The 27,324-nt window shown below is 43.6% G+C and overlaps 1 protein-coding gene across 2 annotated transcripts in view; it reads left to right on the forward strand.

Moving 5' to 3' along the window:
• The first annotated feature begins 374 nt into the window (after window positions 1-374).
• The window catches only part of ryk (receptor like tyrosine kinase), a 55,952-nt gene continuing 29,002 nt past the window's right edge, over window positions 375-27,324 (forward strand). For both annotated transcript variants that reach the window (XM_080833513.1, XM_080833514.1), the window contains exon 1: window positions 375-992. In XM_080833513.1, coding sequence (XP_080689639.1) covers window positions 749-992 — 244 coding nt within the window. In that variant the 5' untranslated portion in view covers window positions 375-748. The remainder of the gene's footprint in view (window positions 993-27,324) is intronic.

Genomic DNA, 27,324 nt, shown 5'->3' on the forward strand with positions numbered 1-27,324 from the left:
AAAAATATTTTTCAAATTGAACAAAATCAACATTCGTGATGCACAGAAATGCAATGTTCAATTGTTGCTCACATGAAAAATGTTCCCTTAAGAATTTTACCATGGTAGGTACAGAGGTTTTGCACACAATAAACACTACCTACAACCGATAGGACACATGAAGTTTCTGCTGTGTCCAACCCGTTTTATGATGGCATCAATAACCCCATCAATAACACCCCAGAGCTTCAATTATGGCAGCGCATCATATGAGAACGCGCCCGTATACAGTCATCCATGCGTGCGCGCCCTAGTTTCAAGTGACCCCCCCACCTCCACCCCCAACCCCACCTCCCTCCTACAATGAAAACTGAGATAGCAGGGGGGAGGGAAAAGACCATGAAAGGAGAGAGTTGGATGATAGCTACTTTTCGAGTCATTCCCTGCTAAATTCCTTTGGTCTGTCTCACTTCAAGGCTACCCAAAGAGGAATAGAAGAGAGGGTAACAGTTGAAAGGCAACTTTGCGCCCAGAAAGCGATCTTTCAGAATCTTGCGGTCTCCTCACATACTGAACGAGTCTGGTAGACCAAAGTTAGCTCGTCAACGTTAGCAGTGCTAGCTTCCTAGCAGGAAGAAAAACCGGGAGAGGAAGAGAGGAGACAGAAGGCGCAGTTATCTATCAAGTCGTATTATGTTGCCTCTAGGACGGAGTTTAAGCTTTGGGTGACACTGAAGTTGTGCAGTTGCTTCTACGACGAAAGGAATTAATGCAACAAGCACGGATAACCGGGATGTCGGGGGAGGAGGACACTCATTGCGGTGCCAGCTCGTATGTGTCCCGAGGCTGGCCACATTCGGTGCTTTGGAGACTCGGAGGTTTCTTTTTCCTTCTTCTCCTAGAAGGGGCCCTGTGCCTTGCGAGTCCGAGCGGCCCACCTGGTACTAACAATGACAGTAATCGTCCATATGTCAATATCTTCCTGAGCACAGAGGAGGTGAAGAAACTCTTAGGTAAGTAGATAAGATTCAGCTTCTTGCATTGTTTTGACTGACTATGGCGTCTGGCTGAACCTCGCACACTCTAGGGACTGCGTAGAGAGATGGTTTGTAAATTCACGTCAGGCTTGTGTCTGAAATCAAACTATTTTAGTCTGTAAGATCGGTAACAACAAAAACTGGTGCTAAGCACCCTTACAAATCAATCAATTCGTTGAGCAGTTTTGCCCTTAATCAAATTATCTCGCCAAGTTTACATTTCGAAGTTAATGTAGCTAGCAAGCTAACTTTTTCACTTGCCTTAATCCACATAGTTTGCTGGTCCAAAAAGAGTTTAGCAGAAAGTTAGGGCCGAGGAAGTTGTTACAACTTTGTTACTGTGTGTAGCAGATTGGGTACAGATCATTTAAACTAAATTCTTTAAGAACAAAAACAAAAGCCCAAATACTGACACTGGGTCGCCGTGGATTCTCATTAAATGACCCGTATAGTTTGCGTGGTGACACTTCAAGTTACACACCGCTTTCAGTTAAGCTCCAGCATCATGTATTGGTTTAACCATTCATCTTAAACAATGAAAAGTAACTACATGAACGCTAGAGGAGTTTCGTTTGGAGGCTTTATTTATTTATTCTATACCACCGGTGTCGTTTTGTTCATAATTGCCGCGTGAGGAGTCACACAGAGATTAGAAGTAGCCTACGCGCGTTCACTGTATCACTTTCTGCAACAAAGTTGCTGTTTCGGCTTTTCTCCAATTCACTTATTCCAGTGGTCAACTGGTTGCTGCAGGTCTGTTGAATATAGCCTATGTATTATTTAGTTACAGAATTGGTGACGTGTGTGGTTTTGTCAGCACGGTGAAATTCGTGGCTCTCAAAACATGGCAATGGTAAACGTTTGCTAATCTCATTCAGTTATTGAAACTCCAAACACACTGAAATCCAATGTGATTGTTTACACGACATTTGTGACACTTAAGCTATACGCTATGTGGCAAAGTCACAGCTCTCTTGAAGTGTGGCGGTTTTTGTTGTCTTGGATTCGTTTGAGAGGGGAGGATTGTTTTATTTATTTATTTTTAACAGAATTTCTCCATAAGATTCAATTTATCTGTAATTCAATAAAGTCTTTGTGGACCAGATGCACATTTTGGCCTTATTAAACCAAGAGAAAAATGGAGTAGGAGGGCGCAACATGCCTTTTTCTTAACATGTAGCTGTAATGGGAAGCATATGCATAAGGGACAGGGACTACTTTGTGTTTTAGGAGGAAAAAGATGCTGCCTGTGCCAGCACACGCAATGCATATGTACTGGGGTAAAACAACAAAATGTGTGTTGCAGTTCCTCTACTGCTAGGCTAAATACAGAATTATAACGCTTTCTGGGTATGATTTACCCAGACCTACCCATGTCAGATTACTTGATGTTCTACATGTGCCTGTGTGTCTTTGAGTGTGTGTGCCATGGATGTTTTGATTGCAATTTAAATGTTTTCCCCCTTGAGAGCAACTGTGTAGGGCTCGCAGAATTTCTAAATTATTGGTAGCCTTTAAGGCAGGCATTCTGATTTGTTTTAATGTAGAAAGGTAGGTATATTTGAGAGCAGTAATTATAGCAGTATTAACAAGTACTGCCACTTTAAGATATTTGGTTTAGGTTATGTTCTTATAGTTTGACTTTTTACCAAGATGATAAATGGGATGACCATTTTTGCTGTATATGGTTGGGACATAGTTGAAGTGATGTGAACCTGACACACCATGCTACTACAAAAGAATTTCCATTTAAGTTTTGCACGAAACAAAATGGAGCTGTCTTTGTTGAGTTCAGGAGTGCTGCAAATCATGTTATAGTTTGAGGAATGACCACTCAGATGAGATGCTAAAGTCACATCTGAAGCAGAAGGGAATGATATGTAGGCTAGCTTTTCAACGGATGGTATGGTTTATCAGTCACAAACTTAATTCTGCCTAGTGTTAGCTCCATAGACTAGGCTTGTAACATTAAGTCTAGTATGGAAGAACTTGTCTGCATACATTGTTGTGTAGGCTAATGCTCTATTATTTTAAGAATGAACACGCATATGAGATGTAAGAGTGTCATCCCGCAGTTTTTGCTTTTGTGTCTTCTACTCTTGACTCTGGTTGCTTAACACCATGGCTTTCGTAAACTGTAGAGCATAGCCTTCACATCCCAAGTTGTCCGGCGCAATCAAAACAAACCACAGGGACAGAGAAGGGGGCACCACAATCCTTCATCATCCTCGTATTATTTCAGAAAAATAAAGATATGTAGTGTACAGCCTATATTGGTTTAATGGTGTAGTAGTCTGAAAGGTAGATAGTATATTATTTATATCTATTTTGATATCATTTTATGTTTTCATTTTTTCGGTGCACTTGGTGCCCTACAGACAGCGCATGACCTGCATGTATGTAGCAGCAGCCGTGGTTCTTTCTGGTAGAGTAGAGCTGAAATATTGGCATTAAAACCATGCTTGTTATCTCCCTTTGACACCTGTCACATTTTGATTTCCACACACGTCAGTGATTTCGTTGGCTTTAGCATTTTCTTCCACTGCACATATACGTGAAATCACTCAGTGTACGCTCAGAGCTCCCTCTAAGGACTGTGGCGATGTGTTTGCTCAAGAACAAATGGATAAAGTTGTGATTTAAAATGTAGTTAAATCAGATTTCACATATTGTGGTGTAAATGCCATGTTATGAGATGCACGTTTGTCCGTTATGTGCGCAAAACAACATTGATCTTAGCTTTCCTTGTGCACTATTTTGCATGGAATGCTAGTCTGGCAGAGGACTCTGGCATCAAACACAACCTGATTAGTACCTTTCAGATTAACGAGTACCCTTCTGTGTCACACCATCGTGATCAATCAACAAAGTCACAAATGGCAAATAAAGAATGGAATTGTATTTCACTTGGGGGGTAATATCTGATCGCCTTGCGGGCAGGGTGGTGCTACATTTTGGTAGCCCGACGAGAAAAAAGCCCTGCTGTAAGACTCTTTAAATTTCACTGTGAATTAATGATTGTTAATTGTTGGGTCTGCCATTACTCTCGGAGTAGAACCCCATCATTACTGTTGCAAGTCTGACGGTTAAGAGTAATGAAAGGTTTGAAGACCCTCTCTTTTTCCTCTAGTAGTGTGAATGCTGGGAGACCAGGCTTTAAGGCCACTTGGTACCCTCAGTGCAGTAATGATGTGTGGAATGTAAGTTTAATTGTGAAAAGGCACTAACATATGATGAGAATACGTCAAAGATGTTGTATTGCAGCTTTCACAGGCGGAGTGTTTATAAGGACCTAGCCAATTATTTGCAGAAGCAGCAGTCTCCTGTGTTTTCATTGATCTTTGCCCATGATGGATGATATTCGATCAGTTCCCGGGTTGATAACCTTGCCAAGAAGGAAAAAATGTGGTCTCCCAGATAGCATGCACAATCAGCTTGTAGTTCTTCCTGACATCTCTGATGGCTGTTGGTGGCAATGGAACCCCCTTTCCTTACACTTTTGGTTGCCAGTGTCATATTATTTGAGTAGATACAAAGATAATGTTTCATACAAATAGCCAAAAAGGGGATATTATGTTTAACTTTTGGGTGAATGATGTTTGTGTGTTTGATTTTTAAATCATCACCATTACATAATGTAAACCACCCAAAACCAATTCTCCATTGATGAGGGTTTTGATTAAGATGGAATCTAGTCTGTCTGTGGAATGCAAACAGCTGGTTTTTGTTTGACACTGTGTACTATTCGCTGTTGTCTGCTCACTCATGTGAAACATGACATTTTCTCTCTCTTTTTTTTTTTTACCAAATCTTCTCAGACCTTTTGTTGGGCCAAGCCTATTTTGTGACACTTCGCAATTTGTTCACAATTTGCCCTACAGTGTTAAGCTAGGCCTATTTCTCTTTGCTTGATAGAAATCTTTCTCTTTTGCAGGGATGGATGGATGGATGGATGGATGGATGGAATGATTGTGTGTGTGTGTGTGCATATGCGTGTGTGTGTGTGCATATGCTGTGTTTGTGCATGTGATACACACACACAAAGAGACATAGTGTAGCCATAGGGTACTAGAATTACCTGAACTTCAAACTTACAACATTTCATGTGTTTCATTTAGCATGGAAAGCTTTGTTACCTGAACAACAGAAGCTGTCAGTCTTGGAGGAGAGGTACTGTCATTACTTGTGAAAGGTGACTCAGGCCCTCTGTGATTTATAGGCAGATAGTCCTGAGGGAGAAAGCAAGGACGTCTCAACTGGATGCATCAGAGTTCTATGGCTTATAATTCCTTCATGCCCCCTGAGAATACCAGTAACCCGGAGTTGGGTTACTCTATGCTCTCTGCCTGTGTGTCTGTGCTTTAAAGGTACTCACTCTAGCATGAGCTGCCATAACGCTTGACTAGCTCCTCTCAAGTGTCTGTCATCTGGGAGGCTAACTTATATGGGCCTGTGGTTTGGGGTAATTTCGGGGGGGGGGGGGGGTGTGGTAACTGTCTACTTCACTTTTTCAGGTGTGCCTTAAAATGTGACTGCTGGGCACAGACCCAGGGGACTGTTTGGGAACTGCAGGGGGGCTACAGCATCTTGCATTAGTTTTAATTCCCTTTATTCACACACTTACCTCAAAATGTGCTGTACTGCAGTACCTTCAGAAAGGAGATTACATAGGGGCAGGTGGTTTTCTTTAGAGCTGAAACAAATCGGTATTTCCCCCAAAAAAGGCATCATAACTGTCAGTCGAAGGCGCTCTTGTGTACTCTCTCTCTCCATCCCTCCCTCCCTCTCTTTCACTCCCTTTTCCCCCCTCTCTCCCTCTCTCACTATCTCTTTTTCCCTCCCTCTCTCTCTCTCTCACCCGTTCTCTCTCTCTCTCTCTTCCTCCCTGTCTTCATCACTTGGAGTCATTTCCTCTGGCTCTCTCTTGGGTCTTTCTCCAGTGCTGTAATTCCTTTCACAGATCTTAATCTGTCAGGGTTTCACTACAGAGCATTCTCTCATACTACAGCTAATCTGTGGACTCAAAGCTTTCTCTTTCTCTCTCTCTGTCGTCTTCTATTTCGGGACATTCCATGTCAAGTCAACCAGGGATTCCCACCTCTGTGGGGGGGGGGGGGTCAAGGCCATAGGTGATTTAATAAGGCAGGAACTCAACTGCCCTGTAAAGATGGTTCCAGAATGAAAATGGCAAATGTAGCATATTTTCAAAACCAAAATGTAAAATGTAAAACTTTTAGCTAATCTGTAAAAGTGGCTGTAATTAGGTGAATAATCCCCCATGGCTCTAAAAAATTGGATATCTCCATTACATTGATTCATCTTCCAAAAATAAAAAATAAAAAAGGTTGAGGTAGAAATACAAAAAGACTGGTTGAATTGACATGGAATAGCCCTTTCTCTTGTTCCTACCTTTTGCTAACACTAGGGCTCACATTGCACTCTTTCCTGTTTTGTTCTTGTCCTATGGGCTTGCTGTCTTTTTGTCTCACTTGACTCCTTTTCTCTCCCTCCATTTACCTTATAAAGACATGTGTAAGACTTACCCTGATTGCATTGATTCTTTCATAAACACAGACCAAATTGTCAAGATGAAAGGTGAAGTAGAATGTCAAATTTATGTTTGTTTCACAATAATCCATCCCGGATCCATAGACCCACAACTGGCATCACATAGAATAAACACAGCGGAGATCGTTGGATTTGTGTGGAGTCCGATTTGATGACTTGTGTTTGCCTGTGATGACAATGGTTGCTATAACAGCTAAAGAAATGTATTCCACTCCTAATTTGTTTGGCTTCTGATATGTGGTGTCAGATTTGAACACTGATTGGAGTAGATGAATGAGGAACACAATGGACACAAATTCAAGACCTTAGCAAAGCCCAGGTCAACATTATATAATAAGCAGAGCTGTTTGTGGTGTCGCATAACCCTAGAAAAAGAAACAAAAAGAAACAACATTAGCAGTTTAGCATATAGGCTAACTCAGCAGAGAACGCAGTTTGCCATCTAGGCTTACTCAGCAAAGAAAGCAAAGCCTCACAGCTCTTTTCTTTTCAGCATTAACAGCTGCTCTCTACCAGACGCCGCCTGTGTAAAGAGGACGCAGGTGAGAAATGTAAAATTCACCAGTCATGTCTCCGGCCTGCCTGTTTGCCTTCATTGCTGGCCTGGCTGTGTGAGCTCAGCAGCGAGACACGAGAGGTTGACATCCGTTCACACACTTGTGAATGTGATGGCCGAGCTCAGACGGCATGCCTTGCTGGTAGTGATTTACGGCTCTGGCAGGCCGCTCGCGAAACGTTTTTCTTTGGTAACAGGCAAGTGAGGCCTCCTGTGTAGGCTGATGGGTGACCGCCGCTCAGCAGAGCTTTGGGCTCTTGGCTTTGCTTGCCTCTGGAGAGAGACGAGATGTGACTTACAATAAAAAAAAAAAAGAAAAAGTAAGACAGTTCAACAGTGTTCACTAGGGACATTGCCATAAGTAAGAAAATTATAGCTGCCTTACATAGAGGGGGCAGTATTTCAGTGCTCTCTAAAACATACTTAGGTTTTCCCAGCAGCAAAATTATTAGGTCATATGGTTTCTTGGAAAATTGAAGATTTCATTGTATAAACATATCACAGAGAAAAAGTCAAACTGAATTGGCTTTTCTTTTGCTTTCATATTGTGTACCATCATTTTCACATTGTTTGGCATCCGTTAGCAAGTGGTGCTAATTCTTTATATTTTAAAATCTATCCCTCTGCTTCTGTACTATATATACTGTAACCCCTTTGGCCTCGCCAGGATGATATTAAGAAAGAATGATTATTAAACAATATAGCAGAGATTTTCTTTGGGAATGCACAGCCTTTTTGGTGCTTTGCAGGTTGTTCTCAATTGAAAAGATGTGAACGTTCCAAAACGTTTGACAGGCATAGCAGCAATGTTGACAAAAGATAGTTATAAAGGGCAGACACAATCCTACAGCATTCCAAGACCGAAGATCAGTTGGCCCATACATTTCCCGCAGGTTAACCATGCTGCTTCTAAGCCTAGTCTCGTTGACGCGCTGAGTGGCCTCATGCCACAATTCCCCCTTTGGGTATGTCTGCATAAACTGCTTTGATAATATTTTATTCATCTTTTGTTCCTTCTATGTATTCCCTATGGCAGTACCCTCTCTCTTTTAGAGGTTTTCTTTCACCTTGTTCTTCAAGGGGCTTTTCTCTGCTTCAGGGCCATGTTGGAAGAACTTCCCTATTGTCTTGATTGCCTAGTATGCACTGATGAAAGCCTTCTGACTGACGTTCCTCCAGCAAATCAGTAATGAGAGAGTGGTTGTAGCTGCGTTTTGGACCGATGGAGTGGGACGGTTGAAGTTTGTGCTGGGATCATTTCCCTTCATGTCAAAGGTCTGAGGGTGCAGCTGAGGTAGAGGCAGACCCTTTGTGGACTTGCTGTTATGCTGCTGTTGGCAGGGACCTGCTGATGGAGACTGCAGAGGATTCGCCAACTCCGAAGGGAAATTGGAGTCCAGTGCCAAGGACTGAATTCTTGTTGGCTGCTGGGTTTAGGTTGGAAGTTTTTAATTTTTTTGTATAACAACTGGACTGCCTTTTGCCGACTCCCTCTGTGCCTTCATGAGACTAGAGTGGCTTTTTGTCACTCACAAATGCATTGTGTCTGGCCTAGAGCTGCAACGATTAGTCGACGAAATCGACTAAGTCGATTGTGAAAAATGGTCGACGCGGATTTGTGTCGTCGACGCGTCATATAATATTTACATTTTTTTTTCTTTCTTTGCAGACGCTAACAGAGCTACCGGTACTTTTCATTCGGAATTGCATATAGGAAGTGCGAAATAGCTGCGAAAAGCGAATTATTCTGAGATGGCTCATGTTACCATGGAAACAATAAACAAAGAAGTTTAAGAAGTACTACTACAGTATTTCAAAGAGAACGGGCTGTGGGAGCATAAGAACAGTAAGTGTCTTGCAGTGTAAGCAACAATTATCATAGACATACAGTGGTGGCCAAAATTATTAGAACATAGGGCTGGGCGATTTTTCGATTTCGATTTTAATCGCGATGTAATTTTTTTCTACGGTTTTAAATGAGACGTTCGATTAGACGGCGCCTTAAAAAAAAAAAATAAAAAATCAATGTTTTCACAGACCCGCGAATACAGCGCCGCACGTAGCCCATGGGCGTCGCGACAATGTAATTGGGGGGGGGGGGGGGGGGGGGACAAGACCCCCTCACTTTTCAAAACAAGTCGTTTCGACCCCCCCACTTTTGCAGTCAAAATAGTGCGTGCGTGACTACTGGTCTACTAGTCCATTATTCTTTCCATTGCTTCACAATTAAATCCGTTCAACTTTATCAGTGGGGAATACCCACAGCAATATAAATCCACTCCGCGTTTTCCTGGTGTACTACGCAGCCTCATCACGCACGCAGATTCAACTGTCATTAATGTTCATTCATTCTCTGATTTGATCGGAGCGTCGCGCTAGAAGCAGACCACAGAAATGGACATACGGATTTTTTTTTTCGAAGAAGAGGAAAGTAAGTCAGAGTTGCCCAAGTTTTACCTGTAGTGGACAATTAAGGACCACCCAATGGACATTATCTGGCTATAATCGTATTGTTATTGCCATAACAACCGTGAGCTAATCTGGCGTTAACGTTAGCTAGCTAATGGCAGTTTTTCTAACGACAGCAGCGACTAAACACACACTCACCAAAGAAGATTTTTTTTTTTTAATGTGTCACTCACTTGTATACCTCTCTTTGACTCACACACGAAAGATGATGTCAATGCCACAAATAAAATGAACATTGGTGTGCTGGGCATGCTGTCAAGCTTTGCCATGTATGAAAACTATTTCCCCTACGTGAACCGTTTACTTCTGGCAGCTTCCATCCTTAAAGACTTTGGGTTTCAATACACATTTGGCCATTTCTGACCTGAACAGTCATACTTTAATGAGGTGGTCAGTTTGAATGTAGCCAACATAATTATCAGGCCACCAAACCTATATCAATTGTGAATTTGATATGCTGATAACATGATTTACATCTCAGAGAAAAACATGGTAAAATGCACCAGAATGCGGGTATTTGCATGTACGTTTTTCAAAAAATGTTGGGGTGATTTTGTTCATATCGTGATATAAAATCGAAATCGAAATTTTTTTGGGGAAAAAATCGAAATATAACTTTTTCCCATATCGCCCAGCCCTATTAGAACACTCAGCATATTTAAGAGATCTCAGATGTTTTTGTTGAATTGACGATTAAAATACCCATCAAACAAATGAAATATCTACAAAATGATCTTTATGCTCTATAAACCATATAATAGAGCCATTTTAAGGAGATTAAGGTAATTTTCCTTACAAAAAACAAGCTAGGCCTATTTCACTGTCAATATCACACATCATGTTCCTTCACAGAAGCAGCCAAATTACTTGTATAATCATGTCAGGTGTGATCCCGGTTGAATTGGTGGTGATGAAAGAGTCTTAGGACACAGCTGTGTAATTATTTTGAATGTACAAGGCCTATCCTGCTCATTAAGTGATTGGTAACACCAGGGTTTTGTCACATAGGCCACACCACCAATTGGTATAAATTCAAAGCCTCTAGAAGTTGTCTTGTTACACATGTTGTTCTTTGAACATGGCTAAGGTAAAGAAGGAGCTAACAAGTGAGCAACGGGCTAAAATTAAGGCCCTTTTTGATGCTGGCTGGAGTTACCGCCGCATAGCCAAGGACTTGAGATGCAGTCCAAGCACCATCAAATACACTATAGACCGCCATGATGCCACCAAATCACACCAGAACCGAAAGGGGAGAGGTAGAAAAAAATAAACTTTCTGACAGACAAGTGAAGCATCTCAAAATTCTCAGTCTTAAGGACCGAAGAAAGACCTCACGAGAACTTCGTGATGAGATCAACACCACAGTGACTGATGGTGCAACAGTGTCTTCAAGAACTCTGCGACGGAAACTGGGAGAAGAAGGACTTGTTGGCAGGATAGCAGCAAAGAAACCATTGCTGAGAGAGAAAAATAGAGTGAATCGCCTGAAATTTGCAAAAGATCACAAGAAATGGACTAAGGAAGATTGGTCTAAAGTGTTGTGGACTGATGAGTCCAAGTTTGAACAGTTTGGCAACAAGCGTAGAGTGTATGTTCGACGGAGGGTGGGGGAGAGGTATAAAAATGAGTGTCTCTTGCCCACGGAGGGGGTAGTGTTATGGTGTGGGGTGCCATTTCAGCCTCAGGAACAGGTGACCTGGTGAAAATTGATGGCATCATGGATAAAAAAGTGTACCACAACATTCTGGTGAGGCACGGAGTACCATCTGGGAGTCGTCTTATTGGGCCTGGATTTATTTTCCAAGAGGACAATGACCCTAAACATTCTTCTCACCTATGCCGGAACTACCTGCGACAAAAGGAATCTGCTGGATCATTGAAAATAATTGCCTGGCCACCTCAAAGTCCGGACCTCAACCCCATCGAGCAAATTTGGGGCGAGTTGGACAATAAACTGGACAGATCCATTATACATTCAAAGGAAAGCCTTTGGCTTGAGTTGCAGAAGGCCTGGGATACAATTAGTGTTGAAGTTCTAAGGAAATATGTTGACACTATGCCAGAGAGATGTGCTGCTGTAATTGCTGCAAAAGGTGGACATACCAAATATTAAAGTTAAAAGTGGATAAAAACAGAAAGACTCACTTCATCTGTTATTTGTTTGTGCTCAGAGCAACCATGTGCATGTTTCATGAACATTATGAGTTGAAATTATGTTTTGGAGGTGAAAAAAATGTACATTTCTTCAGATTCGTAGGGTGTTCTAATAATTTTGGCCACCACTGTATATCTATAACTTATTGTAAGGTTTACTCTTAAATGTTTGAAAACAGAACGTCTCATGGAGGATGCTTGCTAAAGCTATTTAGTTAAGTGCAATGCGGTAAATCAGTGAATTATCAGAGTAGCCTGTATTTTCGTTTGTTCTGAATAGATAACCTCCTCCACTTAGCAATCTTCAAACAAAAGATTGTGGATTTTTTTTTTTCATATGTTGAATTTGAATGTCACCTGCAGCTCAGTTATGTTGCACTTGCAGAGGCTTGATTGCTATTTTGAGTTCCTTTTAAAACTTTCTCTTTACTTTTTAAACTTTATTTGCACTTTCTCTTTACTTTTATAAGCATATTTGCACTCTTAATTTGTATTACTATTTAATGTATTTATTATGATGATTACATTTGTATTAACTTGTTACTCAAATACATTTGAAATTCAAATTCCAACATTTTGAATCATTTTTTAAATTTATGGAAATAATCGTTAGATTAGTCGATTAATCGAAAAAAAAGTCGATAGATTAATTGATTACCAAAATAATCGTTAGTTGCAGCCCTAGTCTGGCCATCTGTTTCATATGTTTCACACCAATTAACACAAATTCTGCTGGGGTCAAAAACATTACTTGTAGTTGGAACTTGAGGGTATGTTTTTTTTTTCTTTTCTTTTCTAGTTGTTTATGATGGGATGTCACCGTCATATTTGTTAGAAGCACTTTGCATAAATCACAAAAACAATGAGGAAGGTAAAAATACAATATATACAATAAGGAAGTAGATCAGATAAGATATAAAATTAAAATATCATAAAAAGTAAACCGTGATCCCCACTCCCCAGCACCATGAGCCTTCCTCATCTGTTATAATTGTTTGTGTGACTGCTGCCCCAGCAGAAAGCCACAAAGAATAATGCACTGGCCACAACAGACTGGCAAATGTTTTTTGCTGTATACGATAGAGACTCTAAGCTTCTCCAAGATGTAGTGTTTGTGTCGTTCTTTCCTGTGGACAGCCTTTGTGTTAGACAACAGACTGGACTGAAAGTGTGTCTTGGTGTCGTCCAAGGTATCTATGTCTCTCAATCACCTCCACCTCTTGAAAAATGGGGTTCAGCTTGGGCCTGGTCTTACAACTGACTGCAACCGAAGAAAACAGACTGAATATAAAGTGCCACCTACATTCTTATTTTTCTTTTGCCTTCTCCCTTGTTATTTCAGGGCTCTGTAAATTATATTTTTTTGCCAAATTCTATTTCATTTTTTGACAGATTCCACGGTCATTTTAACATGTTACACACATAACACATATTAACCAGTGGCGGTCCGTGCATTTCACGACTAGGCCTTCAGCGATGTCCTACACGATGTTAAACTGTGTGAATCCACCTCCTAATACCATCATTATGATGACGCCATGGCTCTCGAACCATTATATTTATACAGAAAGGCAGTATAAGTGAGCATTGCATCACCTTAACATAGTCGAGTACAACAGACTTTATTAATATTTCCGGAGCATTTAAAATCAATACACCCGTATTAACAATACATTAAGAGTAGTAAACTCTCAGTTACGATCGCTTGGATATTACTGTCACAACTTTAAAATAAAAGGCGATTTTCAGGGATTAGTCTACAAAGTTTTATTAAGTCCACCGAAAGTAGCCGTGAGCTGTAACAAGTTTGTCCACTAAACATCGCATTGTCCCACCTGCAAAGCAGTTTCATTAAACTTCCCATCCTCACGATATCCAGTTTTTCTTGAAAGTTCCGTCTTGAAAATGGCGTTGTAATTGTATCAAAAACTGGAATTATCAAGTTGGTGTAAACTAGTTTATTTGAGTTGGTTAATGTTATTATATTTAGTCTTACCAATTGAAACAACAATAAGCATTGAAACCGATGTACGTCGTTTTCGCATTAGCCAGCTAAACTGAGCACTGAAGCACTGCACCGGTCTGCCTCAGTGTCCAATCAAAGGACGTTTACGTGTCACGTTCAACGCGAGGAAATAAATCTTCCGGGCCTTCTAGAAGGCCCAGTGTCGCCAACTCGAAATCTGATTGGTTGTCACAACTGTCTGTTTCAGTTAATTCAACTTAAATGAACTGAAACAGCCAGTTGTGATAACCAATCAGATGTACACGGGCCTTCAATGTGAATTCTGAAGGCCTCAGGGAAGATTTCTGTTCTCGGGGAAGATTCCTCGGAGCGTAGCAACACATGATAGCTGAAATATGATTGGATGAAAGCTCTAACATAAATTAACAAACGCTGGAAGCTATGAAATGAAGATAATGGACTATGGGGAATAATTTAATACATATTTATGAAAAGAAAATATTAAAATTAAATGTATTTTATTACATTTATTTTCTGATGATGTTTAGGCCAGCAGAGAAGGCCTTGAAGGCCCTGACGGACCACCACTGATATTAACAAAACACAAATTCTGCTATTGCGTCCTCGCCCCCTCTGTCCTTTATCTCTCCAGGTTGATCTGCTCTCTGTCTTTTTGACGTTCTCCCTAGTACACTCATTTGTTACATCCAAGCGTGGGTGTTATTCTATTTCTCTGATGCTGAACATTTCTTTCTCTCTCTCTCTCTCTCTCTCTCTCTTGCTCTCTCTCTCTGTTTGTCTCCCTCTCATCATATCCCTCCCACTGCCAGCTCCTGTTCTTCTCAGCACTGACCTTCAGCTGAGCGGAGTCCCATCTTTTCATCTCTTTGCCGGACTGTTTCAGTCAGCCATTTGGATGATGAGTGCATTTTAGGGAGGTGAGGCTCTGCCTGCCAAGCAACCTCTTATCAGATGTTGCCATGACAGCAGAAGGTGATACAAATCAGCTTGTGTTTGGAGATGGGCTTGTTTTTCTTCTCAGTTCTCCTGGTGTCTTGAACCAGGATGGTCCTGACGCTTATGTGGTTGTGTAAAGAGAGAAAGAGGGAAGGAAATGGGGAGATGACAGTCGTTTGTTTAGCAAGCAGTGAAGCTGTGAGTGTGTGTGTGAAGGAAAGTGAAACCCAGAAAGAACCATGCTCTGTGTAGTTCTGGGCTTAAGGTTCTGCTCTTTACAGACTTGTGTACTTAAAGATTCATGAACACAGAATGGTTTGCTAAGCGTTCCTATGCTTTACCGCCTGTGAATTATTGAAATGAAAGTTCAAACACGTTCGGGAACAGTGCAGAGTTTTGCAGGTGTTCTCAACATCTGATGAGGGTAAATGGATTCTGCCCAGGAGACCAAGTTGAACACAGAAGATCCTGCCAAAGTAAACCCATGAAGCTTGATTCAACAAGTTAATTCAGTATTGGAAATATATTTTGTGGTTTTACATTTTGTCTGTGTGTATGTAGCACATGAGTGCTGACCACAGACTGTTTTTTTGGGGGGTATGAGGAGACCCAGATACCCCCGTCTCCTCTCTTCCATTCAGCTTGGCATACCCCTGTATGGGGGAGGATGGCAGCTGCAGCAATGGCTGCATGTGGTTGTAATTAATAGGAGGGTCTGGCTGCCTCTTCCAGAAGGTCAGACTGGATTCATTATCAATCCGCCACAGCGCTGCCCAAGACAGACCTAAGAGCCTGCCTCCTCAAAACAATCAACTTTCCATTGAATCTTAAACCTAGGACCCCTAGGCAAGGTTAAACGATCCTTCAGAAAGCTGTCAGACTTCATGCTGATTGGGATTTGTGGGAGGGGAGGGAGGGCGGTTGAAACAGGCCTGCAGGAAACTAATGTTCATTAATGAGATGTAAGGAATGAGCAATGATCGCGCAGGCCTTGTACACAGAATGAAATGATTGTTGCCGCCCTGGGATTGATCGGAGAGTGAGCACTGGAGCCTGTCAGTGTTGAAACGTGAGTTGACTTGATGTCGGCGCAACAGTGGACCTTTGACCATTGAATAATGCAAATGTATGCAATTCCAGTGCATTTCCACTTAATGTATTCAGATTTACTTTGACAACCAGTAAAGGCTACAGTGGCAGTGCTTCCACCAAGAAAAAGCTTCTGGTCGCATATCGCATCATCTCATGGCCATTTCCCTTTAAGATATTCCAGAAAGTCCATCTTTGGGTTTTCAAAGTGTTTATTCCTCTAGTTTCAATCCCTGTCAGTTTTGTCTGAGTCTCTGGTCTTAGTGTGTCCCAATGGATCAGCATGAGATCAAGGTTCAAGGCTGCACCCTACCCTTTAAAGTACACTTTGCCTCAATGTGGACCAAGAGAGTGTATTTGATACCTCAGGTTACCTGGCTCTGTGCGAGGAACTGAAAAGCTGTTGGCCAACATCAGTGCCTATGCGTAAGCCATTTGCTTTGAAGAGGGATTGTCGATGGTTGAGAGTAAGCCCGTAGGTTGCATCCTTTTATGATTCCTCCCTATTGGAGAAAATGTTTTAGTGTTGACTTTTTAGATCATCTGAAGTAGCAAAACATTGACTGGAATGTTCTTTGGTCCCAGAAAAGATTTTAGCATGCTAAGAAGAGTTGTACCCCTTGGGTCTGTACTCACAATCTCGGACCATATAGACCCCTACTGAAATATACAGGTTGCCCTTTAGCATGGAAAAGAATAAAATGGGGGAGGGGGGAATATGAATGTTTTTTACATCATGCCTCAGCCAAAATCCTTTCTGCATCATCAGCTTGCTGCTCCATGAAGCAGAACCCTCTCCCGCTGGCTGGGGTGTCTCCTATGTGGACCTGTCAGGGGTCCATGTGCTTGTATGTGTCTGTCTGGGAGGAAGGCCCATTCATTCATTTTTCCATGAACTATACAAATTCTCATCAAGGGACCAAGTAAGTTATAGCACCTGTTTGGCACCACATTGTCATTGGCCCACGTCACATTTGTACTTCATATCTGTCAAAAGAACCTAGATTATGGCAATAAAATATTCCAGGGCTGTTCTCCAATTTGAACTCTCGTGTGCTGTTGACGGTCCTCCATTTGAAAGGAGTGTACAGAGGGCTCTTACCCAGTGGTGTAGTGGTCCCTTATTTTTTTTTAAGCAGCCCATACAGCACAGGACAAACGCCCTGTTTTGAAAAGTTGGTATACGCAACGCTGACTGAAAAATAAGTGGGTATACTCCGTAAACCTGCGTATACCCTGGACTACACCACTGCTCTTACCCTCAAAGACTACAACTAAGCGAATGCAGCCTTTGAGACATGGACTAGTTTTTTTTCTTTTTCCTCAAAAAGGCTTCCCTATTGATGAGGGGTTCAGAGAAGATGCTGCGATGTGTTGAAAGCCATTGTCTCACTGAACCACAGCAAGTTTCATGATGGATTGAGTCCTTCCAGTACTTGTGGTTCAGACACTGAACAATGGATTCTGCAGAAATCCCCTGAAAGACTTGGTCTGTTCCATCATTCTCTTCTACTTTGGTGGGATGCTCTAGCACAAACCACCTGATGACAGTCTCATCAGTGATCAAGGAAGGAAGAGAATGCCATGAACATTTAGGCCCGTGAGAGATGGGGTCTGGCTCTCCTCAGTCATCTGTTTGTGCAGTTGTTGGAATGATATGTCAAGGGATTGGGCTTGATTTATGTAATCTCATTTATATTTGTCTGGCAGTTATTCAATAAACTGAAAGTTGCAACAAGATTATTGCTTTTTTATATTAAATATGTCTCATTTGGCCAACTGTTAATCTAAACACTTAATCTTTTGTCATTTTTTATCTCTGTATCTGACCCAGAAGAAAACCAGAGAGTCAGAGAAATACTGTCCTCCAGGAGAAGATGAGGTGGTGGAAGGGTGGTCTGCACTGTGTGTGTGGTGGGGTCACCTGATCATTTTTCCTCATGTCACAGCCTGGTGACCAAGCTTGTAAATCCTTCACTCAAGTTGTGCACCGTTTACATTTAGATGACCTCCCCCCTCACTTTGACGTCACTGCCACTGACAGATGCTGCTGGGTTTTGTGTCCCTTTGCTCCCTAAGCAGTTTTGAGGTTTCCCCTCTCTGAGTCTCTTCCAAAAGCTGGGTAGTTGGCGTAGTTTGAGCTTGCGCTCCACAACAGCACTGGTTCTTGGAGTGGCTGGTCCCCTCAGAGAGTTCTCTGCATACCCATCTTAATATAAGCAAACAAGTGCTTTGGCATCTCTTACTGATGTTGTCATGGCATTTCAGATTCCTTCCACACTGCACAGAGGGCCTCCTTACAAAAAAGGTTTCACCTAAAAATGTCAAGGATGTGAAAACGGGACAAGAAAAAAAAAACATTTCATGTTAAATTCTTTGGACGAGTGTGTGTATTTATGTGTATGTGTGTGTGTAGGTTCATTCCATAATGCCCAGCCTGTTGGTGCTTGCATGGAAGATCCATCAGTAGTGAGTGGAGCACAGAGGGCACTGTAGTGATCCTGAGCTATTTGCTCCTGACAAATTTGTCATGGTGGAAAGTAAGCATTGAGAGCGCTTCACGCCCCATCTCCTGCTCACCATGGTTACACAAATACCCCTGCGTTTGAGTGACAGGGAACCTAGAAACTCACATCATGCTATTCAAAAGGACCCTGTTTTAAGCCATGTCCAGTGCAAAAGAGTGTTACAGCAGTGATGCAAAGCTGAAAGGACTGAGCAGCAAACCTCTTTGTAACCCTGCCTGTTAAAATCGGCAGTAAAACGAATCAAATTAAACGAATCAAACAGAATCCGAGTTTAAGTGTTCCTAAAACCACAGGTACTTGAGCTGCTGCTTCTGCACAGCAGGACATCTGGCGTAACACAGATGCTGTTGCCCTGACCTGTGTTATGCCAGCTATAGCTTGGTTAACACTTGAGGCTGAGAGAGATACAGAGAGAGAGAGAGAGAGAGAGAGAGAGAGAGAAGGACAAGAAGGAGACAAGAAGGAGAGGAGAGTGAAACGGGAACTAGGAAGAAAGAAGCTGAAAGGCTAGTAGAGTGTTTGCCATGAAAGGGGACTGTGAATAGCACAGGAGTGATTGTCAGTAGCATTCACTTTTTTTTCTTCCCGTAGGCTCTCACTAAGGTCCATGGCATTGAAAGTCCCCCCCACCGCCACCGCCACCCACTCTCCCCATTTTGTGTCCTCTTTTCGCCTTCTCTCCAGGGGCTTTTGTCCATTGCCATGCAGCTCTTAAAGGACAACCCCCCCCCACCCTCCACCTTTTCAACAACTCACATACTCCTCAAAATCTCCACTCTATTCATTCTCTCTATAACTTGCAGATCCTCAGATTTTCCTTTTTTACCCATTCGGTTTTGTCCTTGGATCTAGAGGAACAGATGTCTCTTGAATCTCATTTTGCCTGTGTGGTGGAAGATCAGGCACATATTTTCCTTGCCAGCACTTAAAAGCTGATATTTGTCTGTTTTTGAGGAGGTTTATTTGATGAAAGTCCTCCTGTTAAGCCATACACACACTGCATATTGGTAAGATCCGGGGAGCCCTGGAAACATCAATATTGGTCTGAGGGGGGCTTCGCTGAGAAGTTACAGTCAATGTTATTGCTCTTCTATTATTTTTTGAGTACCCCCCACTTCATGACCTGTGGCATGCTCAAATATCTGCACAACAAACAGTCACTTCTTCTTTCCATATTTTGGGATCCCGGTATAAATGAAGGAAATGAGGTGTGTACAAATATAACATGAGTCATGTTTGCACTGAAGCAATTGACCCTGGTCAGGACAAGCCCTGCCCAGGCCATCGGCAGTGAAAAAACACACAGAGGAGAAGGGCCAGCAGTGTGTAATCCTGGCCCGTCCTGTTTTCCTATCAAGGGGAAGGCCCTCTCCAGTTTTGAGCCCGGGGCTGCCACGTCTGTGTTTATAGAGTAAACCTGGACGTGTTTCTGTTTGAGGGCTCTTCCAAGGAGCACCTTTCAGCAGAGGTGAACCTCTGCTTTGTCGCCTGAGCCCTGATGCATAGATATTTAGTTCCCCCCATTCATCATCCTCTCTGCAACCACAGGATGCAGACTTAGGCTAATCTATACACCGAAGAGGACTATTAAAAAGCTTTCGCTCTCTCTCTCTCCTTGCTTTCTTTGTCTACCTCTGCTAAATGAATTAAAGAGTGCATTTTTAGCTGCAAGGAACTCATTCTTTCTCCCCTTTCTAGCTCTCAGTCCCCTCAACCCTCTGGCAGTGGTGTTTGAGAGCATCAAGTATAGCACAGCCAAATGAAAAGATCTGGTTTTAGTAGCAGACATGTCCTTTGGGTTGTGTTGTGAGTGCTGCAGGAGTGTGTGTGTGTGTGCGTGCGTGAGTCAGCTTAGCTTTGAGAAAGGACCAGCCTTCTCACTCTCTCTTTTTTTCCTTGGCTTTTATCATCCAACTTTGGCGTCTGACTCTTGAGCTCTACCCCTGCATGCCCTCTCACTGTCTCTTGACTTGTTTCAAGTCTCTTTGGCCTTGTCGTGAACTAGCCCCCCCTAGTATTCTCTCGTTAGTGGTGGAGGGTGCTGACGCTGACCCCCCACTCTCCACACACTCTTTTCCCCCACGCCCACACCTGTTTGGCATTACGGCAGATTGCCCCTCTCTCTGCTGACCATCTGTGGCCTATGGCGGGGGAGTCCTCCACACCACGCCAGTGCAGAATTCTCCAGATAGGTGGAATTTCTTCTCTCCTCCCCCTTTGGTATGCTAATAATACCAAGATCTCCATCCTATTCCTGCTGTCCCATTCAGAGACACACACACACACACACACACACACACACACACACACACACACACACACACACACACACACACACACACACACAACAGTCAACCACATGCACACCACCCTGAAGCAAGGCTGGAAGGTGCCGCTGCTCCTACGGGGCTGTGTGAGAGGGTTTCAGAAAAGCGTCCAGATTAAATTTGACCCGTTTCTTCCATTGTGCTTCCCCAACCGAGTGTGAACAGAAAATTCCTTGGCTTGTTGAACTTGGAGGAACTCTGGGAACTCACTGAGAGCGTGAAAACGCTGTGAGAAGAAACTTCATTCTCTCGTTTGGTTTTGAGCCTGCTCTGTGTGTTTTTTTTTTTCCCCCCTCTGACAAAACAGCTGAATTTTTTTTGTGAATAACTGAAGTCTATTTGGATCTGTTGAATAGCAGAAGAAGGCTTCTGAGTGTTCAACAGACGCTGTTTCTCTGCTTGTCAAAGCATGTTTAAGGCAGCCAATCCGCTCTAGGATTGCAGCTATTTAATTTATCTCATGCCAAACGATAAGGCAATCAACTGTAAGCATAAACCAGAAGCAGAGACTGTGTTGTGTTTGTGTGTGTGTGTGTGCGTGCGTGTGTGTGAGAGAAAGAATGAAACACAATTTTCCTTTGTCCTGCGCTGTAGGTGTCTGGAGCATCTGTACTTTTTTTTCTTCTTTTTTTCCCCCTCTGTCCCTTACTTTGACTCCCTCTGGGAGAACTAAAGGATAAGGCCATCTCGCCACCAGATCCTGTGAGAGTCTAGCTGTGTGGAAGAAAGGAAAATAACTGGAGCACAAACGAGAGAGGAGGGAGCGAGTGTGGGATAGATGTCTGGATCTGAATCATGTCTGTGCACATTCAAACATTCGCATCACGTCTCTTATCTCCCTTTCAATCAGCCCTTCGATCACCCTGTAGTCGCACAGATCCCAGGTGCATTAATGCAGGCCTATACCACACAACTATGCTGTGTATACTTAAGTTTTGACAGGGGATGAAAGAACTGATGATGGCCTGGAAAGAGTGGGGAAGGGATGAGAAAAGACTGCGGCAGGGATGAGAAAAGACTGCGGCAGAAAGGTGGAACATGATGAGTGTTGGAAAGATGGAAAGAGTAACAGAAATTAGGAAGAAAACTTAGGAAAAAGGGGAAGGAGCTTTGCCTCCCTGTTCAACCTTCATTCAGTCCAATCTTGCATTTTCCCAAACTCCTGGAAATGTAAGGATTCCCTGCAATTGCGAGTAGCAATTTTATCTCATTACCGTGACAATGCCACACTAAAAAACGCAAAGCCATGGAATTTGTGCATTATTTGCGATTTGATTTAACTCAAAATCACCACACCTTTTCAGAGTTGCCGCAGCAAATTGTCACTTCTGGCCGCAACAATCACAACAAACCCTCTCAAGGTCCTGGAGGGACTGTACGTGTCCTGTGTGGTGTTTTGGTCCCGCTCACTCAGGCAAGGAGCCTCAGCACAGGGGGCTCTTTGTCTCCCCGGAGCGGGCTGTGCCACCTGGGCCTCACCACCTTTTGTTCTGGCATACCGAAAGAGCCGCAATGCGATCCTCCTCCACGAATACACACACACACACACACACACACACACACACACACACGCACACACGCGTAGACATGGGACTCAGGAAGCCCAGTACACTTTGTTTGGCTTTGGGGTCTGTGGTGTATTTGGAGGTTTAAAAAAAAAAAAAAAAAAAGATTTATCACCCCAGATGGTGGGCTGCTGCTGGGTCACCGACGGAACTCATAGGAGAGGAATGCTCATGTTTATGGGTTTGTTATCGAGTCGCACCCCCTGTGGTGGCCAGTGGAAGTGCATCAGGTTAGCTGCGAGGCAGAGCTAGCGATTGGAAGAATCAAGGGAGGTCTGAAAGGCTTGTCAAATAATGATGCAGGTCATAGAGGAATGAATAAGCACCATTTAGCTTTTGTTCTGTTTCTCTCTTCCCCAGTCTTCAGATCCTGAAGGATGCCACGGTCCTGTAAAGTATACGGTCTCCAGAAGTCACTTTGATTTCTCGGAGGTTCCAGATCTGTGTTTTTTGTGCATTGCTTTTTGTCCTTGATGGGGTCGTAAAGATGGAGGAAAACCTTTCCTCTCATGTGGCATGGTGGCCGTGTTTCTGTTTCTTAAAGGCTTGTGTACGTAGTTGTGCATAGACCTAATCTTTGGTTCTCTGACTTTGGCACCCCTTCTCTTTCCAGAGAAAACAAGCTCTCTCTTTGCCCAGCCATTCCTTGCCTCAATATCTGTGCACTCAAGCTTGTAGAGACCATTTCTTACATGCCAGTATGGAAGCAGGTTTAGTGTTTCAGGGCTACAATAAGAGTGACTCACTCAGACTCATACAATCCCCCCTTAGCATAGGCCCTGCTCTTACTGCCAAGCTATTCCATTAGTGAAAACATAAAAGCACTCCTTTACTCTCCATCTCCCTCCCTCCCCCCTCTCTCCATCTCCCTCCCTCAGCTCTCAGACTGATGTCACACTAGACAGAACAATGCAGCCTGACTCAACTCATACCATCTGCCTCTCGCTCCTGGTCGCAGACTACTAGAGCTGCCACCCCAATCTCTGCATGGTGATGAGTTGACAATTTCTGGGCTTTCAGATTCTGGACTGCCAACTACTTATATGGTAACCACTTGCTCTAGGCCACATTGGACACAGTTCTCTACAATTTCCCTCATGTAATATAAAGGCTGGTCAGATCACATATGGGTGCCATTGGTCTGGTCAGATCACACATGGGTGTCATTCAACTCTTTGCTGAAAATGAGTTGGACACAATGATGAGACATTTAAGAATGATGCAACTTCTTTATTTCGATGCATCCAAACAATGGAAAATCATTGTGAACTCTGAACTTCATGCTTGCCATTCCTCAAGGTCTCATTGTCTTGGAGCTGTATTACCAGCACTGCCCCATGTCCACTAGCTGACTTCTCGTGCTTCTCCCCTTGGCCCTTCCTTCCCCCTACTGGGCAGGCCAATTTGGACTAAATGGATTGATTTCAAACCCCAGGCCATTTAATGCAAGAAGAAGTAAGAAAGAAAAATTCAACAACTTTTTTTTTTTTTTTTTTTTTACTTTCCTTTTTCCTCAGCGGTCTATCCATTGCCAACAGAGGAAGTTAATTCGGGCATGAAAGGGGTATTTGAAGCAGTGAGCGAGGAAGAACAGTGAGATGCCTCTGGGCTATGTTGCTGTCGATGCTCTAGCGGACACACACACAAACACACACCACACACATTTTTCAGCAGGAAACCACAAGCAAGAGATTTTTTTTGGCACTATTTTGGTTTGGTGGTGGAATCCCACTGGTTGCTAGTTGAGCATGAAGAAACCCTAGCACTCACTGAGTCACACAAACACTGAGAACCGGAGGACTTCCTCCGACACACTCAAGGAAATGTGACCCACAAAAACAAACAAAAACACTGAGTGACAAACTGCCAAGATATCCAAAGAGAGCTAAAGCGAGACACCCAATCTTTCCATCAGCCCCCTTTTCCCAAAGCTGCAATAGTCTGCATTTGGTGAACGATGAGAGCCAAGGGTCAGCCACCTTCTGACCCCATCGTCTCCTCTTCTGTGTCCACTTCACTTACTCCCAGATCAAAAGGGTGTGTGTGTGTGTGTGTGTGTTGGAGCGGGGGGGCTCAGGCTCATTGTTCCCACGCGGCCCTGTTTCCAATACGTTGCGGTCTGGTCATTGAAGCCTGAGAAGGATTAAAGCTGAACGAAGGAGTCCTCCAAAAACAAAACAAAAAAACCTCCCTCTCCTCCTTCCTTTCTTCCTCTCCTTTTCCCCCCTTTCCCTGGATCCTTCCCTCTCTCTGGAAGCAGGCCGGCTGATTTTAATTGGTCCCGGGGCCACGTGGACAAAAACCAGGCCAGGGCAAAGTCCCACGGAGGTGCGCCATGAGGAGGCCAATTACTCCAGTGCTAATCCCTGCGTGTGTGTCTTAGGTTTGTCGCGCATGAGTGCCCAACTGTACAGCCATGATGATTAAGTGTGGACCCCCCACCCGACCCTCCAACACAGACACATATGCACATGCACACAGAATCACCTGTGGAGGCATTGAGACCAGACCAGCCTGCTCTTTCCCATCCTCCTTTGAAAGAGGGGGCACAAAGAGCCCCCTTTGGCCCCAGCCACGTGTGTCTGAGTCCGATGCCTCTCTGCAGGGGCAGAGCCTCTTAGTGGCCCATAGGTGGGCTGGGGTCTGTCTGGGCATCTGGCTGCTGAGCTGGGGTCTGGCGAGCAGCTGGCAGCACAAGCCAGGCAGGGGTTAGCTGGATGCCTCTAATTGAGGAAGAGGTGGGAAAAGGATGTGAATGAGAGGAAGCATTAAGACCGAGCTTGAGACCGATGTCCTGAGGTGTGTGTGTGTGTGTGTGTGTGTGTGTGTGTGTGTGTGTGTGTGTGTGTGTGTGTGTGTGTGTGTGTGTGTGTGTGTGTGTGTGTGTGTGTGTGTGTGTGTGTGTGTGTGTGTGTGTGTGTGTGTGTGTGTGTGTGTGTGTGTGTGTGTGTGTGTGTGTGTGTGTGTGTGGTGAAACTGGTAGATTAGGTGTTGCATTCTTCCCCCCCTCTTTCCCATCTGGCCCCTCAGAGGTTGATAGGTGGGCTCCAGACAGCCAATTCGGAGCCCTGTGGAACTGATACAGCTGCCCCTTGGCATTCTGGGGGATTTGGAGCTGTCCATCAAGTCCACATATTTGGGACTTTACTACTAAAGTGTGTGTGTGTGTGTCTGGATATGCGGTAAGGCAGTGCATTCCTCAGGTGGCTTTCACTAAAAGCCACTTTAAAACACTATATCTAAATGCAGCGCCAAACGGAAAAGCTTTGAATCCCCATTCTCAGGTGAGTGATCTGAAGTCAGGTGTTTGTGTGGTGTTGGTTGCGTGTATGTCTCTATGTGTGTGTCGGAGGGGGGGGGGGGGGGGGGGGGGGGGGTGGCGGGGCGGTTCAGGCTGGCTTACTTATTTGACAGCCTGTGAGTTGATGAATGGAAAGACTCACACCACTTGTCTCTTCTCCCCCTTCCTCTCTCCCCTTCTCCCCAACACTCTGGTTTGAGTAGACCCAGGTGTTTTTCTTCTCTCCGTGTTGTGTCTCATGTAGTTAGTTGAGTGTAAAAATTGTGACGAGAGATGGGAGCGCTGTGTGTGTGTCTGGTGGCAGCTGAAGGCCCCTAATGGTAAACATCTCGCTGACTGAGGATGTGATGGCTGAAGATAATGGAGGAAGGGTCAGCTTTGTGACTCGGGGGTGAAGCTTCGCCTCTCCCTGTAAAATACCACAGCCTGGGGGTGGAGGAGGCATGGGGGTGGAGGAGGCATGGGGGTGGAGGCCTACCGTACCATCTCTTAAGAAACAAAACACGCCTCAGAAGATGTTCACAGAAGGCATTCCACAATTTCCCCCCTCACTAAAAATCCCTCTCAATCTCCCTATAGGAAATTGCGGACATATTTCCAGTGAGTGTTTCTCTTCAAGAATTATTTTTTTTCTTCTCTTTTTCATGACGTGTCTCAGACAGCGCCTCTCTCCCCTGTGTCTGTTGTGTGTCTGCGTGTCCTTTTCACCTTAAGTGGTTCACCTAGCCTGAAAGCTTGTGCTACACGTGATGCCTGACCAAAGATGAGCCGGTTCGTTGTCGTCCTCTTCGGGCTTCCCTCAACCTCTGCAGAAGGGATTAACCTACATCTCGGGCCAGGGTTTGTCCGTGAAACAGGCCAAGGTTTATATGGGCTGTATGCTTAGGGGGGTGACAGCCATATTTAGTACCATCTGTCTCGCTCGCTTGCTCTCTCCCTTCTTCTGTGTGTACTCCTGAGACGGCTCTTTGCTATGGGTGCAAGGGATTTCTTCAGTGGCTCTAACCCCTACAGCTACAAGGAGATGAAGCACATATGGTTTGTAAAAATATGCATATGACAGAGTTTACAAAGTGTCACGGAGGATACAACTTGTTGGAACACACTACAAGTGAGATCATCTAATTGCTCTATTACATCATCTAGATTGATTCTTACTGAAGTAGGCTCTGGAAGAGATTTAGAGGGGGTGGGTTTATCTGCCACTCAATTTTTTTCCCCCTCATGCAGCTGAATATTTGCAAAAAAAAACTCTGTGGATCTCTAAGTGCTTTGAGATGGAAAAGCTGCCACAGTAAGGGTTTAAACCAGGGTCTCAGCAATGATTTTTGTTCTTGCCACCCGGAAATAATTAATTTTATTGGACAAATTTGAAACTTACCGGCATATGATGTTACCAGCGCAATTATAGTGTAGCCTTTGTAATGTACCAACGTTGACAAAAGTATGACTTGAGTCCTCATATCGGTTTGACTGTTACCAGGATGTCATCCCTAGGTGAAAATTTGGATGTAGGGCGGCAAACTAAATTCGGATAGATAATGTCTAACTCCTTCCTGTCTGCAATAGTGTTGTTAACAACTTACAGTGCGGACGTGCTTGACTCCGCTATTTTAATTTGATGTTATCAAAAACTGTCAAACTGTCTTGCTTGGCAACCACAGACGTGAAACTAAAGACTGAAAAACTTGCATGTGCAAAAGACAGAAACTAAAAATGAGCTGGGTTGGGCTGGGCAGAGATGATTTGCAGGTGCTGTTTGCAGACTGAGAGCTGAATAAAATCATGTGACTAATGAAATGCTTTTTTTAGTTTGAAGATAAAGTTA

Source organism: Sprattus sprattus (assembly GCF_963457725.1).
Source record: "Sprattus sprattus genome assembly, chromosome: 2".
Lineage (NCBI taxonomy): Eukaryota > Metazoa > Chordata > Actinopteri > Clupeiformes > Clupeidae > Sprattus > Sprattus sprattus.